General features: G+C 36.5%; 2 protein-coding genes across 2 annotated transcripts in view; both read left to right on the forward strand.

Annotated features, from left to right (window-relative positions):
• Positions 1–2,869: 2,869 nt before the first annotated feature.
• On the forward strand, positions 2,870–3,835 carry LOC124251563 (olfactory receptor 6K2). Its single transcript, XM_046684450.1, has one exon. It carries the CDS (start codon positions 2,870–2,872, stop codon positions 3,833–3,835), a length of 966 nt encoding a protein of 321 aa, XP_046540406.1.
• A 9,176-nt stretch (positions 3,836–13,011) lies between these two features.
• SPTA1 (spectrin alpha, erythrocytic 1) overlaps positions 13,012–15,744 on the forward strand; it is a 63,144-nt gene continuing 60,411 nt past the window's right edge. Inside the window, exons 1-2 of the mRNA XM_046682008.1 lie at positions 13,012–13,248; positions 14,361–14,486. Of these exons, the coding sequence (XP_046537964.1) occupies positions 13,012–13,248; positions 14,361–14,486 (363 nt within the window). The remainder of the gene's footprint in view (positions 13,249–14,360; positions 14,487–15,744) is intronic.

Raw genomic sequence — 15,744 nt, forward strand, 5'->3', positions numbered from 1 at the left:
CTCATTTGTGCTGGATTGGAATTCCCTGGATTTTGCACTTCCCTAATTACCAGCCTGTACTATTTTTCCTAATTGAACCATCATGAGAATGATTGTTTTCCTACTTATCTTAATTCACCTGTGTAGAATTCCCAAAAGAATCTATCTTCCCATGCTGGATATGCTCAGGGAAAAACGCACACATACACACATGTTGTACAGGGAGAGAGCTCTGCAGGGACAGTCAGATTTATATATCACTGACTCATGAAGGAAATGCAGTTTAGATGGAGGACTCAGGGTAGAAGCATAGCGGAAGGACAAAGGACAGCTGTCTTAGTAGCTCTATATAGTTGACCACATCGGGGTAGGGAGAGAGAGACTTTTCACTCATGCTGATTCCAACTCTGGAACCCAACAGCAGCAAAGTCAGTGAATTAGCTAATTTTGAGAAATGGGAGGTAGACAGAGAAAGAACAACATACCCATATGACAATAGATAGCCCTAGAGTGCATGTAAATATTGTGAGCAACTGTTGGGAAGGTTGAGCAAGGAGGAATTAGGAAATATTGTTATAGGGAAAGTTAGTACAAAGTGTAAAGGTTTCAATCACTGAATTTCTCAGGAAATGGGTGAGCTAAAAATGGGGCCAAAGCTCAAGGGATTGTTTTAAAATCACAAATGAGCATTGTGACTGTTTTCTGAAATGTTTCTGGAATCAGTATTTCAGGAATCAAATAAGATTTCCAGTTAGCTGCTGGGCATTAATATCATTGACATTTGACTAGACTTCTTATCACTGAGTTTTGTATAAAAACAGAGGAGTGTGGGATGGGTAAAGTCTAATAGTTTTTCTTTTTGGTTCAGATCTTCCTTATCCTTTCTTTAGCTTGACCATATCTCTTCAGGAGATAAGGGAATTAGGCAAGGGTCTGCTCAGAAGGCATCTTCTTGAAATAGTATCCTGGTTCAGTTCATAGAAGCCTGTCCTGAGAGTCATAGTTAGCAAATGTGGTGACTACTATTGGGGATATTGAGACTTATGGGAAAGACCAGATATGTATATGAAAAATCAAGAAAACTTAAGAAGAAAAATACATCTATCTATATAACTATAGCTAGATAGAAAGATATAGATATATCACAGGGAATAGAGATAGAATGATTAGAGATATGTGGGCTTAGCTTGTTAGAACTAGAAAAGATGCATGTAGGATTTGGTTAGCTTAAAAAGGAGGCACGGATTGGAAGGGAGATGAGGATTTTCAGGTAGGAAAGATTCCCTTTAGGAATATTCACAGATCAGAAAATGAAAGTGATATGTTTGGAATAACAACAGGTTTGCTAAACTGGATTGGTAATTAACAATTTGCCGTAGCAACAGGAGATAAGATGGCTTGTTTTCTACAGACATAGCAAAAAAGTAATTTCAGTACTGTATTAAAGGGAGATGACATAGTTAAGAGTTTGATGGGGCTTAGCCACATAATCAATGAACAAATACATCTATAGTTAATATAAATTAGAAACTATTAATAAAGTGACCTTTCCTAAGGCATGCATAAAGCAAGATTTTTAATCAATGACAGACAATAAAGTTTATTATTTCCTATTTCAGTGATTAGGAAAAAGTTATCCTAGAGGATTTGAGATTGTTTCCTTTTTAAAGAAGGAATAAATTTGAAGGAATAGAATGGTAAGAATGTAAAACTTAAGTATAGAAGGGAAGTCACATGGGCAATCTGGTGCTCTGGCAAGATTAACCCTGAGAGAATGAGGTTATGTGAAAAAAGACTGGAAGCAGAGACATTTGAAAATCTGTTAGAATAGTGTTAAACATTATGACCAGGCATCACATTAAGGTGAATACAACAGAAATAAAAGATATAGTGATTTAGCAAGAAAAAATAAGTGAAGCAGGCCTTGATGATTCATTAGGTTTGAGAAATGAGGGGACAATATATATAAAAATGAGTAAAGTTGGTATCTAAATGAACAAAAATGAGAAAGTCAGTAAGGAAAACTAGTTGAGGGCTGGGCGTAAGGATGGTGTATTAGCTTGCTAAGGTTGCCATAACAAAGTATCATAGACTAAGTGGCTTAAACAGTAGGTATTTACTTTCTTGTGATAGTTTTTCTCCTCTGAATATTCTCTGAATCATGGTTTATATGTATGTATGTATGTATATCTGTATCTATATCTATATATATATGTAGAGAGAGAGAGAGGATTTAGAGGCAGAAAGGAGAGGAAGAGAGTGGAATTCACAAATGATGGTTTGTCTTTGTCATCAAAATATTCAATTAAATCATATGCCAAGAATCAGATGAGGAACTGGAAACTTGAGGAAAGAATTTTGAAACAGTTGTAGGCAGATCATTAGGGAATCAATAAGACTTGAATATGGGAAAGAACATGACCTTGCTACTCCTTCAATGCCTTGTTTAGTTCAATGCGTGTTTAAATGTAATGATTTTAAAATGTGGTCTCCTAACCAGCAGGATCAGCATCATCTGGAAATTTGCTGGACATGCAAATTCTTTGTCCCTATCCCAGACCCAATGAATTAGAAACTCTCAGGATGGGGACCAGCAATCTGAGATTTAACGAGCCCTCCAAATGATTCTGATGCATCCTAAAATTTGAGAATCACTGGTCTAAAATATTGACTGTGCTTTCCGACTGGTTTTTTTCCATACTACATCAGTTGTAAACATCTATGGAATATGGACTATTTCCTTCATCCTTTGTCTTCCTCTACATCTGCAATACAGGGATCTATCCAGAGGCTGACATTTGGTAAGTGTATTTATTCTGTGACCGATATTAGACATCTCCTAGAAGGCCTGAGTGCACTGAGAGTTGAAATCCTTATTTCCCACCTGGAGATGGAGAGCCTCAATCAAACTGCTGCTCAGGAGTTTATCTTCTCTGCTTTCCCTTATTCTTGGGGAGACTCTGTCATGTGTTTTGTTCCACTTCTCTTCATATATACTTTCATTATTATTGGAAACCTGGTCATCATCTCAGTGGTCCAGCTGAATGCTCACCTCCACACTCCCATGTACTTTTTTATCAATGCCCTTTCTTTCCTGGAGATTTGGTATACCACAGCCACCATACCAAAGATGCTCTCTAGCCTGCTTAGTGAGAAGAAAAGCATTTCCTTAAATGGTTGTCTCCTGCAGATGTATTTCTTCCATGCCACAGGCATCAGTGAGGTTTGTCTCTTGACAGCTATGGCCTTTGACCGTTACCTGGCCATCTGTAGCCCTCTTCATTATCCCACTATCATGACCCCCCAGCTATGTGCCCAACTGACTTTAAGTTGCTGTGTCTGTGGCTTTATCACACCCCTCCCTGAGATTGCCTGGATCTCCACACTACCATTTTGTGGCTCGAATCACCTTGAGCACATCTTTTGTGACTTCCTCCCAGTGCTACGCCTGGCTTGTACAGACACACAAACCATCATCATGATTCAGGTAGTGGATGTTGTCCACGCAGTGGAGATTGTTACAGCTGTGATGCTCATTTTCACATCCTACATTGGTATCGTGGCTGTAATTCTACGTATTCGTTCAGCTGAAGGCCGCCGCAAGGCCTTTTCCACATGCGTCTCCCACCTCACTGTCTTTTTGCTCTTCTTTGGCAGTGTGGCACTCATGTACCTACGCTTCTCTGCCACCTACTCCTTATTCTGGGATACAGCCATTGCTCTGGCTTTTGCAGTTTTGTCCCCCTTCTTTAACCCCATTATCTACAGTCTGAGGAATAAAGAGATAAAGGAAGCTATAAAAAAGCACATGGGTCAAGCTAAAATCTTTTTTCATCAGTCCAGGGACCCCAAGTAAAATCTAATAGTCAGGAGTCTGTATAGTTGTTGGTTCCTTTTATCCTTAACTCTCTGCAGTCTTTCTTTTCCCATCACCTTTTTACTGAAACTGGGCTCTCAAAAGTCATCAATAAATAAAATTCACTAATAACTGAATTCAATAGTTTCTTTCAGTCCTTATCCAATTTTATGTATTTTTGGATCTGACTTTGTTAATTATACTTTCTGCCACTCGATTTATTCATGATAAATTCATTTTGTGGAGATGATCTGCATAAATATTAACTTTAATTTTAACACCATTGAAACATTTGTTTTGTAAGATATGGTATTTGAAAAATCTTCTTCATAAGAATCAGTTCTCTGAGGCCGGCCCTGTAGTGCAGCAAAGTGCGCACGTTCCACTTTGGCAGACCAGGGTTCGTAGGTTCGAATCCCAGGTGCAGATATGGCACCACTTGCAAGCGTCCCACATATAAAGTAGAGGAAGATGGGCACAGATGTTAGCTCAGGGCCAGTCTTCCTCAGCAAAAAGAGAAGGACTGGCAGAAGTTAACTCTGGGCTAATCTTCTCAAAAAAAAAAAAAAAGAATAAGTTGTCGCCACAGTACTGCCAATGGATATAGTCAAAGAATAATTTCTAAACCGAGTATTCGTGTATTGATCAATAGCAGTCTAGACATATTTTAGCAGGTTCTATCACGAAGTCTTTTCACCATTTGTACCTCAGCAATACTACACAATGTTAATTTGATATCTGGGTGAATAACAGGTGTGAAGACCATCTTTGTGTGCTTGCATCCAACTGTAGAGAGCCTATGTGTGTCAAGTTAGTAGAGGCCATTTTGTCAAACACCAAATCAACTTAATCAATATTGATGACAGCAAGAAGCTAGGAGAATGTGTAGGCTTCTATAAAACTGAGAGAAGAAAAATTGACATAAAGTGGTTGGTTGAAGTTGTGTGATAGTTAAGGACTATGGCAGAGAATCTCAGGTTAAGGAGGTTATTGAAGAATACTTTAAATTCCAGAAATGAATGTAAAAAAATTGACTTTAAAGAGAAAAGCAATATAACTAATGTATTCGTTAACTAATCAGTATTTTTTCATGATAAATCAAAAAACATAATCTTTGTTTTCTCTGTAATCAAATGTATGGTATTTATTAGTTAAGCAATAAATATCTGTTGAATGAATAAACTGATACCACCATGCTGCATTCTGATTGTTCCAGCCAGCTGATCAACTGTAGTGGACAACAGCTCTTCCCTTTTCCATCTTTTCTCCCTCTTCTTTCAGAATGCAGGACTCTGTTTTTCATCCTATTTTGTTTGAGGGCTTTTTCTCCTGCTGATGCTTCTTCTAATACATGCTTCATAAAGGGTGATTTTCTCTAGGACTCGGTCCTCAGCTGGGATGGGATAAAGCTTATTACTATGCAAATGTTAGTAGATTTTCACCCTTCCCTAGCCACCTTCCTGAATCCTATAGTTATCAGCCTCATTTTCCCACTCTTGTCCCATAGCCACTACCTCATCCTGATCCCTAAATCTTAGGATACGTAAAAGTCAGATGGAAAGACAGAAGTGAAGGGAAAGTTCTTATAGAAGAGGCTAATGCTATCTAATAAAGAGCTCTGACAGAGAAGAGAAGGAAAATGAGAGAAAAGCTATAGGTTGAGGGTGGAGAGGTCTTGGTAAGAGAAAGTCTTTGGAGAATACCTGGTGTAAAAAATAAAAGAAGAGAGAAAAAGGGACACAAGAAGTGTTGCTGGGTTTAAGTAGTATATCTATTCTCAATGTATTTCAAAAGAAATGAGAAATGAAATTAGTTTATTGATAGATTGACGAATTAATTATGTTAATTGTACTTTTCTAAGTGAAGTATTGTTACAGAATCGATACGCATAAATCTCCAGTATATGAAAGTGTTACACAATTTTCTTATCTGTTCTTTTTTAATTTTAATTATATAGCCCTTTCCTATATATTATCAGTGTCCCCCAAAATTAATACAGCTTAATTTATCTCACAGTATGTATGCACGAACATTCTAAAACTTCATTGCAGGCTGAAAGCTTTAAAATGTTGGTCATTATACACCTAGGAAATTATATATTTCTTTGGTATTTTACTCTTAAGCTCAAAGTTTCTCCTCCCACCACTAGTCTAACCTATTCATTTATACATATTCAAAGCCTGATACCACTAACACTTTCACCACGTTCCTCTATAATACGAATGTTCTCATTATGGTTACCTGATTATAACATTCCCATCAACCATAGGGACTTTAAACTAACCCTGTCTTGGGCATTACAAAGAACTTGCTCTATACACCAGAGCAACCTGGGAAGGGTAGAAAAGGTATATATGGTATAATTATAAATAAAGATTAATTGGTTAATCATTCATTACATGCCTACTCTATCCTAATTGCTGTTCTAGGCATTGCATATAAAACTATAGCAAAACAACCCCCAAAATCTTTGCACTCATGAAATCTGAATATGAGTGAATGGTAGCCAATAACCTAAATAAAATACAATTGTATGTTCAATGGTAAGAAGTGATGGTATGGAGAAAAAATAGTAAGATAGGTTAGGGAATAGGGAGTTTTGGGGCTGGCATATGATTAATTTTAAATAGGCAAATCAGGAATGGCCTCTCTCAGCAGTTGGTATTTGAGTAATGACTAAAAGAAGTGCAGGAAAAGAAACACTAGGCATGTAGATGTTTCAAGGAAGAATGTTCTAGGAAGAGGGAATAGAAGTGCAAAGGCTCCGAGGTAGGGGCATTCCAGTGGCGTGTGGATAGAGTGACTGAGGTGAGTGTGGAGAAATAGATGATGAAGTTGGAAAAATCATTGTGGGGGAAGAATTATGTAAAAACTAAATTACCGTTGTAAAGGCTTTTGAGTTTCACTTGGAGCAAAGTGAGAATCCATTCGAGGGTTTTTGGCAGATATTATTTAGTTATTTTATGGCATTATTTAATTTACTTTTTAGTAGGATTTTTCTCATGGTGCTGAGGACAGTCTGAAAGGGCGCAAGGGCAGAAGTAAACAAGTTCGGAGGCTATTGCAAGAATCCGGGCAAGGGTTGATGGCTTGGACCAGGGTAGTAGTGTGAATGTTTTAAGAAGTAGTTGGATGCTGTATACATTGTGAAGGTGTCACTGAAGGACGTTGCTGACTGACTGGATGTGGATTGTGAGAGAGAGGAGACAAGAGTGACTCCAAGAAATTTGGCCTGAAGAATTGGAAGGATGATGGTTCCATTAACTGGGATAAGGCATTTGTTTCATATATGTATTTGTTTATTTCCTACCTTATTCTAAAATGTATTGGAGATCAAGTTGTCAAGTACGCTCTCTTACTCCAATTATATCTTTCTCTTTCTACATGTTATTTGCTTGGACTACATAGGATGTGCCCACTCAGAAGAACTGAATTTGTTGCATTCATCTCCAGAAAAAACGGAGATGACAAATTTTTCCTCTGTTTTCGGAATTCAGGTCAAAGTTGCCATATAGTTGTGAACCAAACTTGCTCAGCCATATGCTATTTATCTGTCTACTTTTAATAAAATTCACTCCCACCCATATCTACTGGCACTTAGTACAAAACATCGGGTTAAAATGGAGTATACAAAGTGATTGGAGAAGCAGATATGGTATTGCAATATTAGCCATGACACGGAAAGTGCAAAATTTATTTCCATGGGAGTACCATGAAGAGAAAAATTTAATCTAAGTGGAATCATTCACAAAGAGGTAGTATTTGAGCTTAACTCTGATTTATTCTTTTTCTGAGCAAGAGAGGGGGTTATATAAAGGGAAGGTGAAGGATATTAATTCTTTCTAGGCAGAAAAGAAATATAAAGAGAAAAAATTCTGCTAATTATAAAAGTGTGTTCTTAGGTAACAAGCAGTTGACTACATAAGCTGAATCTCATAGTGTGGCTGGCCAGGAGGAACATAGCAATTTGTCTGTTTGGAACATTGGCTGATTTTTAGGGATCCCTCTCATTCGAGCTTTAAGCAGAGCACATGGAACATAGCGGGCTCTCACCAAATATGTGAATGAATGAATGAAAAATATAATAAATGAATGATTTGAATATCCAATTAAATCTCTAAACTCACTGTCCAGGAGTCTCATTTCTTCTTTTTTTTAAGATTGACACCTGAGCTAACATCTGTTGCCAATCTTTTTTCTTTTCTTCTTCTTCCCGAAACATGTCACAGATAATCCACTCAAATTTCTATGACTGGCATATACTTAGATGCTAAATAGGACTTTCATTGATATCCTGGGAATTCAGTCCCTTAAATAAAAGAATTAAATTTCATAGTTCCGTCTGAATGGCTATTAAGGAAAATAATGTTTAGTCCAGGCACTTTGCTCCTACTTTCCTTTATTCTAATGAAAAATAATATTTTTTAGCCCAGCTATTTTTACCCTGAGTTGGGCCATGTCACCAAATATGCTGTTTTTATAAGGTTTGTAAGGATTTAGGCTTACATGGCTTCCTTCAGGGTCACTACACAGAGATAATTATTAGTGGATGGGGACATCAAGCGATTTTATCTGAGATCTTCTAATGATACATTGCAAATCATTCTTTAAAAGATAAGCACATATTTCTGAGAAAGTATCTCATGTCGTATCTTTGCTCTTTACATTCTGATTTTCAAAATTAACGATTCAAAGTGAAATGTATGACTTGAAGTAGTTGAAATATATGCAGTTGGCATTATTTATGTCAATTAACTATAGTGATTCTTTTACTCTGTAAGTTTAAATACAAAGTGTTTTTAAATCACCCATCTAATTCATGTCAAATAATAATTCTCTGGAGTAGGTAGATTAGTCCTTACTATCCCCATAATGTACTTAATAAAATTTAAGCAAACTTCCAGTGATCATCTGACAATTAAATGGTGGAAGAAAGCTTTCAAATTAGATGGTTCAGTTTCAAATACAGAATACTTTCCATTATCTCAAGCTTTCAATCACATGGTTCATTGTATAAAGGAAATATTGTGGGTTTGGTTTTTCTTATTCAATGCAGTAATGCCAAATAAATAAAACAGAAAAATAATAAAATAAATAAAGGAGAATGAGAACTGATAAAGGTAGGGAAAAAAAAGACTGCAAACTTGAAAAATATATAAATTTCCAAATACAGTTTAGGGACAAATGACTTTAGAGGACCTGAAGTAGTAAGAGTTAGAGTGGAAACAGCTAATTGCAGAAAGTTCTTTTTTATTTTTTTTAAATGATGTTGTGTAATATTCTGACGCATTTGGAAGTCAAACTTGGAGACATTTTTAAATGAGAACTAATTCTGGAGAAACAAGAAATAAAATTTTAAAAATAATAAAATAATGATTTCTATTCCATAGAGAAGAAATTAGTTTTACATTAAAGTTAACCTAGTTTTCCTTGTTGGTAAATGAGCTGAGAAAGTTGGACTCCAAAAAATCTACGGGAAACGTCATGTGAATGTTAGTGATACAATTTGGAGAGACTTCAGAAGTTTCAGATATAAAGCATCTCTTAGAGTTTCTGAGTTCAAGAAAAGAAGATCTGATAACTGAGCAGAGGCTGAGGCAAGCTGGGTAGTGCTGATTAAAGTAATGTGTGAAGTACAGATCTGCCCAGAGCTGATAACCATGACCAAGTGCAACAGCCCTCCAAATTACTCCCACCCTTGTAAAACTGAATGCAAGACTTCTCTTTAATGAAGCTGGTTGTGAGCAACTCTAGCTTCCTCTGTAACCTATCAGCACTCATTTAGGTACAGTGCAACATGCGGTTTTATAGATTGTACATGATTCTATACCTCCATGCTATCTCTCATGCATTCTTTACCTGAGTCTTCTCTTATTATGGTCTTTATGTGATCAGAGCCAATAATAATTCTTGGGAAACAATAAAAGTGGCAAGAAGGTCAGTGGTCCAAGTGTTAAGCCACCAGAGTTTAAGATTTTCTCATCATGTCCTCCTATCAATCCCAAGAGCACCCTAATACTCATAGTAACAATGGTAAACAATGCTCAGGGACTGGAGAAACCATGTCAATCTAAAGGGCCTGAGAAGATAGGGTGGGACTGAATTTAACGTCAGCAGCTGCCAGAGGAACAGCTTGAGTGCTGTTAGGGAAACTTTTACCATGAGTATCTTGGCTGCAATGACTGAAAACTCAAAGAACTCTTGTTTTAATATGTAAAACCTCTTCTCTGACTGTCTCCTGTGCACTTCCACATTGCTACCTGCTCTAAAGGCTATTGTTCTTATCCACTTTTATTTTATTTCGTGATGACCAATCCTGCTGGTTGGGCCCTATTCTTTGGAGACAAGGTTATCACATGGTTGGCACTCTTGGTGAGAGGATCCTGAAAAAGGACAACCAGAAATGTTGATGAACTAAAAGAAGGTTGACTAAAACAGATGAGGAGCAGAGTGTCTTGATGGTCACACTGGCATGGATTTCACGCTTTGTTTAAATACTTATAAACCAAACAACCATGGGAAGAGACCACCTCTCAGAGACTGTTTTCTCATATAAAAATGGGGATGATAATACTTGCTTCACAGAATTGTCTAAAGATTAGACATTAATGTATATTAATCATGTCAATATATGAACTAAGATATGGTAGATTCTAATCAATAGTGGTTCTTATCTCTTAGATAAAGATTAAATAATGTCACCTCCCCATCCCAACTCCAGATAGAGGTTCCTCTGTTCATGTGCTATAATGCACTGTCTAAGATTTGTGTTCCTTTCTTTAGTACCCAAATTTGGTTTGAACATAATGAACCTATGTGGAAAAGCAAAGTAATATTAGACTTTCAAGAAGGGAATTTAAATGTCTCCCAGTTTCTTTGGGTGAGATGATCCAGGAACAGGGAAAACTAGAAATGTAGAAGCTCTATCTACTCTAGTAGACCAGGAAAGCTAGATCATTTAAACTGGATTTATACCGAAATGAAATTTGGCATGGATAGCCCCACAGGCTTGTAGGAGGGTTGGAACTATCCCACTACTTTCTTTTTGTTTGTTTGTTGCATTCTTGTAAAGTTGCCAAAAAAGCACATGCTTTTGGAGAAAAATTTCTGCCTCCTTTTCTCTCCACTAAAAATAATATATAAAATAGGATGACTTTTATCTCACATTTTAGAAGTCTGTCCCATTTTCAAATATTTTGTGACTTCGTTAGTTTTTCAAGTAAGGTATCCTAAGTTTTGTTTCATCAAATACAAATAAATACACATATATCCTAATTCTTTTGTTCCTTCCATTTAAATGATTAGGGTACAGCTAAATAAGACTTTTTAAACTGTAATCTGTGAGACCAAGACTAAAATTTTCTTCCTACTTTGACAAAGACTCTACAGCAAGAATTAGGATATTTTGTTGACTTAAAGACTGTTAAACATCTGCAGTTGGGTTTTGATGAAGTTGTTGAGTTATTTTTCCTAGAGATAGGTTGGAACAAGGACTCCTGAGTTCTTGTAATTCTCTACAAAGACAGAAGAATGAACAACCCAGAATTCTTTCCTGATTTATATTTCTCAGACATAAAATCTAAAATGAATTAAAGAAAAAAAACACAGTCCTAACACAGCCACTTTCTCTTACATCTATAAGTATGTTTTTTCTTTGTGATTTTTGATCTAAAAACCTTGCTTTCTTTTTTTATTCTGAAGTCTTATTAAGAAAGTTTGAGAGCCATATAGTTACCCAAACTGCTGAGTCACCCAGCAACTGTGAAAGTTAGCGGCTGCCTCTGCTGAATCTGTCTCCTGAAGATAATGTTGATTGTAGGTGGCGGGATTCTGGGCCCAAGTAAGAGAACTTTTTTTTTGGTCTCTGCCACGTATGCAACATTTCTGTCATCTCTATCTGAGTTAGACTAGACAATTCCATGTGAATTGTTTCTCTTTCTCTTTTGGATACATTTTATCTTGCCACGCTCTTGACTTTTAGGAAAAGCAGAACACTTTCCAAAGGAAACTGTGAGTACAGAATTCCTTACAGTATAATTTGTCACTAATATAGTTAGGAAGTCTCTCTCCTTTGAACTTTCTTTACTGTCTTTGACAGGATAATTAAGAATTGTTTTTTGCCTTTTAAGAAATAGAGAAGTTCAATTTAATTCTTTTTTTTTAATGTCTAGTCTTCTAAAAGCTGACCTTAAGCTTTAGCTATATAGCACCAAACCTCCGCAATGATCTGTTTATGAGGGTTCCATGCAGAGAATAACGAGGTAACTTGGAGCAAAATAATACACAATTAAGATTTGAATCTTCATAGGATGATTTAATTCTACAGCCAAACTAGTAAAGGCCATCCACAGAGTAGGGATTACACTTAGGAAAAAGGAAACTAAAATTTAAACTTTGTATTGAATGGTCTGGCTGAAGTAAGCTAGAGGAAAATATACGTAAATCCAGACGAATGAAGGTGGATCCTACAGAGATTTTGTAAGATATTGTCACAAACAGTTTGGATCTCACTATAAGGGAAGAGATATTTTATGCAGTTTGACAGTATTAGCTTTATATTGCACAAGCCAATTATTGAGATGCTAATAATTTAAAATTTGTAATACTTGTGTAGAAGATGTACTGAACTTTTGACTTGTAGTGTTTGTGAATAAAGCAAATAAAAGAGTAAATGATATGTGAGACATACTTTTAAGTAATAAGAAAATATTTCCGAACTTTTTTGTATATCACTCATCAAGTTAATTGCAAGTCATTTTTAATTATTCATTAAATTACGTTCAGAACGATCAGTACTTGTCAACACCCTTTTTAACCTTTGAAAACAATAAAATTGCATTTATGTTATCCATCTAAAACTCTGTGATTTTGCTACTTTAAGCTTCTCTTCCATCATTAGTCCAAATTAATTCTATTTGTAGAACTGAATCAATGTTGGCATAAGTTTATGTGAAAAGTTGGAAGTGTTCTGAATGATCAAGATATTTTAGCCTAGATGGTAGCTGTGTATGGTTAAAATTATATAAATGTATCACAATCCTTTTAACAGAATTTACAGGCTTAAAGATATCTTAACATAAGTCCAATATGAATAAATGCCTTGGGACATATAAAAGGGACAACAAATTAGAGATTTGAGAACCAGCAATAGACAGAAGCTTTTTAATTTGCAGGCTATGGCGAGTGGTGGGCCAAAGGTGCTGGAAACAGCAGAGGAGATCCAGGAGAGGCGTCGTGAGGTGTTAAATCGGTACCAGAGGTTCAAGGAGCTGGTTGCTGAGAGGGGTCAGAAGCTTGAAGAGTCTTATCACTACCAGGTTTTCAGACGAGATGCAGATGACCTGGAGAAATGGATCATGGAGAAACTTAAGATTGCAGAGGATAAGAGCTATGAAGACCCAACTAACATACAGGTCACTCAGTTCCATTGACTTCCCCAGAGCAGACCCTAAGATCTCTAGGGAGGAAAACATTCTTTTAATAATATAAGAGTACATCTGGTTAACTGTAGGGGGATGACGTAATAGAAAGATTAGACTGTATGTTAAGGACAGTAATTCTGCCTCTAAATAGACCATGTCCTCAACTCCTTCAGCCTCAGTGTCTGATGTACAAAGGAAATTCATTCTAGATAGCATTCTGTGAGTGTAATATTCAGTTGAAGTTAAGCTATGGGCCAAACAGTGACTGAGAGATCAAAGTGATTTCAGTATTTTGTGACACGAAGGATGGAATTGAGGTGAATAGATATCTATGCTTCTGAAATAACTGCTCTCTACTCTCCTCAGAAAGACATGAGTAAACCAAGGTTTTTCCTGTTTTTTTTTTTTTTTTCCCAAATGGCTATTCATGCCCCTTGTGAAGTCCAAATGAGAGGTCCCAGGAGGAGAGGTTTAGCAGAAGCTCTCACTGCTACCTGTATTATGACATGTGGTGCAGTCATGATCAGAAGAAAAGGTTACATGCCTAAAAGGGGTAATTGATGTTGGCGAAAGAGCACCTGGAACAAGGACAAAATGATATGTATTAAATGGAGTAATTTATATATGACAACAATAGCATAATTTCGCATGCAAAAACCTCTCAATAAAAATAAAAAGCCATTATTGTTATGATCATCTCCCTCATTGCGCTCTACTTTCAACAGCACTTAGTTCTTTTCTGAAGAGGAGGTCCTTTTTTCTGAAGAGGAAAACCTCTGTGTTACATTCTTTCATTCCCACAGAAGGCAATTGAGACTTTAAAACAACAGGATATGTAGTGGAAATTCCCCAAAAGAAGTAGGGGGAGGAAAAAATCTTCCTAACTGAGCCTGGGCCCTTTGAAAACCTACGTGCAGTGGTTCTTCCTAGAGTAACCATTTCTTTTAGGATGTGACTCTTCCAGCGATGGTCATGGGTTATCACTTAAGCTAGGTTGGGAAACAAGTAGTTCTGCCTAAAAGCAAAACGAAGAGCAAGAGGATCTCTTCATGGTCCAGGAGACTAGGCTTCATTCACTATAAACTCCAATTTCTAAACTTCAGGGGAAATATCAGAAGTATGAATCCTTTGAAGCAGAGGTACAAGCAAAATCAAGGGTCATTCCTGAACTGGAAGAAATCTGGAGAGTTCGATTTACTGAGGGACATTTTGCCCATGAGGACACGAAGGTAAATGTATGGTAGGGTTCTTGAATAGAATTTTCTAGTTGTTGATTATGTTATCAGGGTTTTAATTGATTATATTGGATATAAACCTTGATGTAGTTGGCTTAGAATAAGGGCTTCTGCCTCTTATCTTCTACTGGGATTGGGGCAGGAAAAATGATGGAATGTCATTGTGTCCCTTGGGGTGGGGAGAAGAGCTATGATACAAAAGCTGTCTGTGATGGCATCACATTCCTCTTTATGCCATGCAGGATAAATTGGCTCAAGATCAAGCCCACTTCAACCTGGTTCTACATGTCCCAGATGAATTGGCTTCCCAAATGACCTTTCTAATTATTTGTATGACTTCAGATTCCTTGTCCCTTAAACTCTTCAAACAAGGGATGCTCTCCCATATGAATTTTCTCTGAAATCTTTCTCCCTTTGTCTATGATGCCTCGTTCTCTTCACAGCCCAATGCTATAACCACTATCGTAATTCTCCAAACCTTCATGGTTGAAAAACTCTTAAAATCATTCGTCTTCAGAAAGTCCTCCCTGAACACTAAAGATCACCACCACTTTGGAGCACATTATTAATGTATCAGCTCTTTTCTGACTTAATCTGTGTATGCTTCCAATATGTTTTTGTTGATATAGCCAACTCAGGATATTTTTTGTAAGAGTGAATGTTTTACTGTTTAGTTTTTTAATTGTTAAAACAAATTTGTATTACATGTTCAAAAATTGAGAATGGTCTTTCTGTATTTAGCATACAAATTCTATCCCATTTTACTGTCAACAAAATATGGTCAAGGAATATAGACTTTAACTAGAATAAAACCTTATTAGAAAGAGGAATCTCTAACAAGAAAATCTCAAAACTTATTTCTTGATATAAGATAGAAATCATTTTTGTATTATTTGCAGTTTTTTTGTGCCACGAATTCCCTACTTTAATTAAAATATTTGAAAAATGTTTGAAACATCTTCACATCCATCAGAATCACTGGGGCTATGTCAGATTGTATTGTGCAGGATTCAGAGAAAAATGTGGTCTACATGCTACCTTGAGCAATCGAGTAGTTGAAAGATACAAGGTTCTTGAAGACATGACATAGACAACAACTTCAATTTTACAAGATATGTACTACAGGATCTTCAAGCTAACCTGGCATCAAAGCCCTCAACTATATAGTCTCAAAATCCTCTTATTGCTTTGGTACTGCTGATTCCCTTTATAAGCCCGAAAAATTGTAGCTCTTATACTTTCTGGAAAACAG

The sequence above is a fragment of the Equus quagga genome, chromosome 13 (genome assembly GCF_021613505.1).
Source record: "Equus quagga isolate Etosha38 chromosome 13, UCLA_HA_Equagga_1.0, whole genome shotgun sequence".
Taxonomy (NCBI): Eukaryota; Metazoa; Chordata; class Mammalia; order Perissodactyla; family Equidae; genus Equus; species Equus quagga.

Excerpts from the sequence above, each read along its gene's own strand:
- LOC124251563 (XM_046684450.1), top strand. The coding sequence starts at position 2,870 with ATGGAGAGCCTCAATCAAACTGCTGCTCAGGAGTTTATCTTCTCTGCT.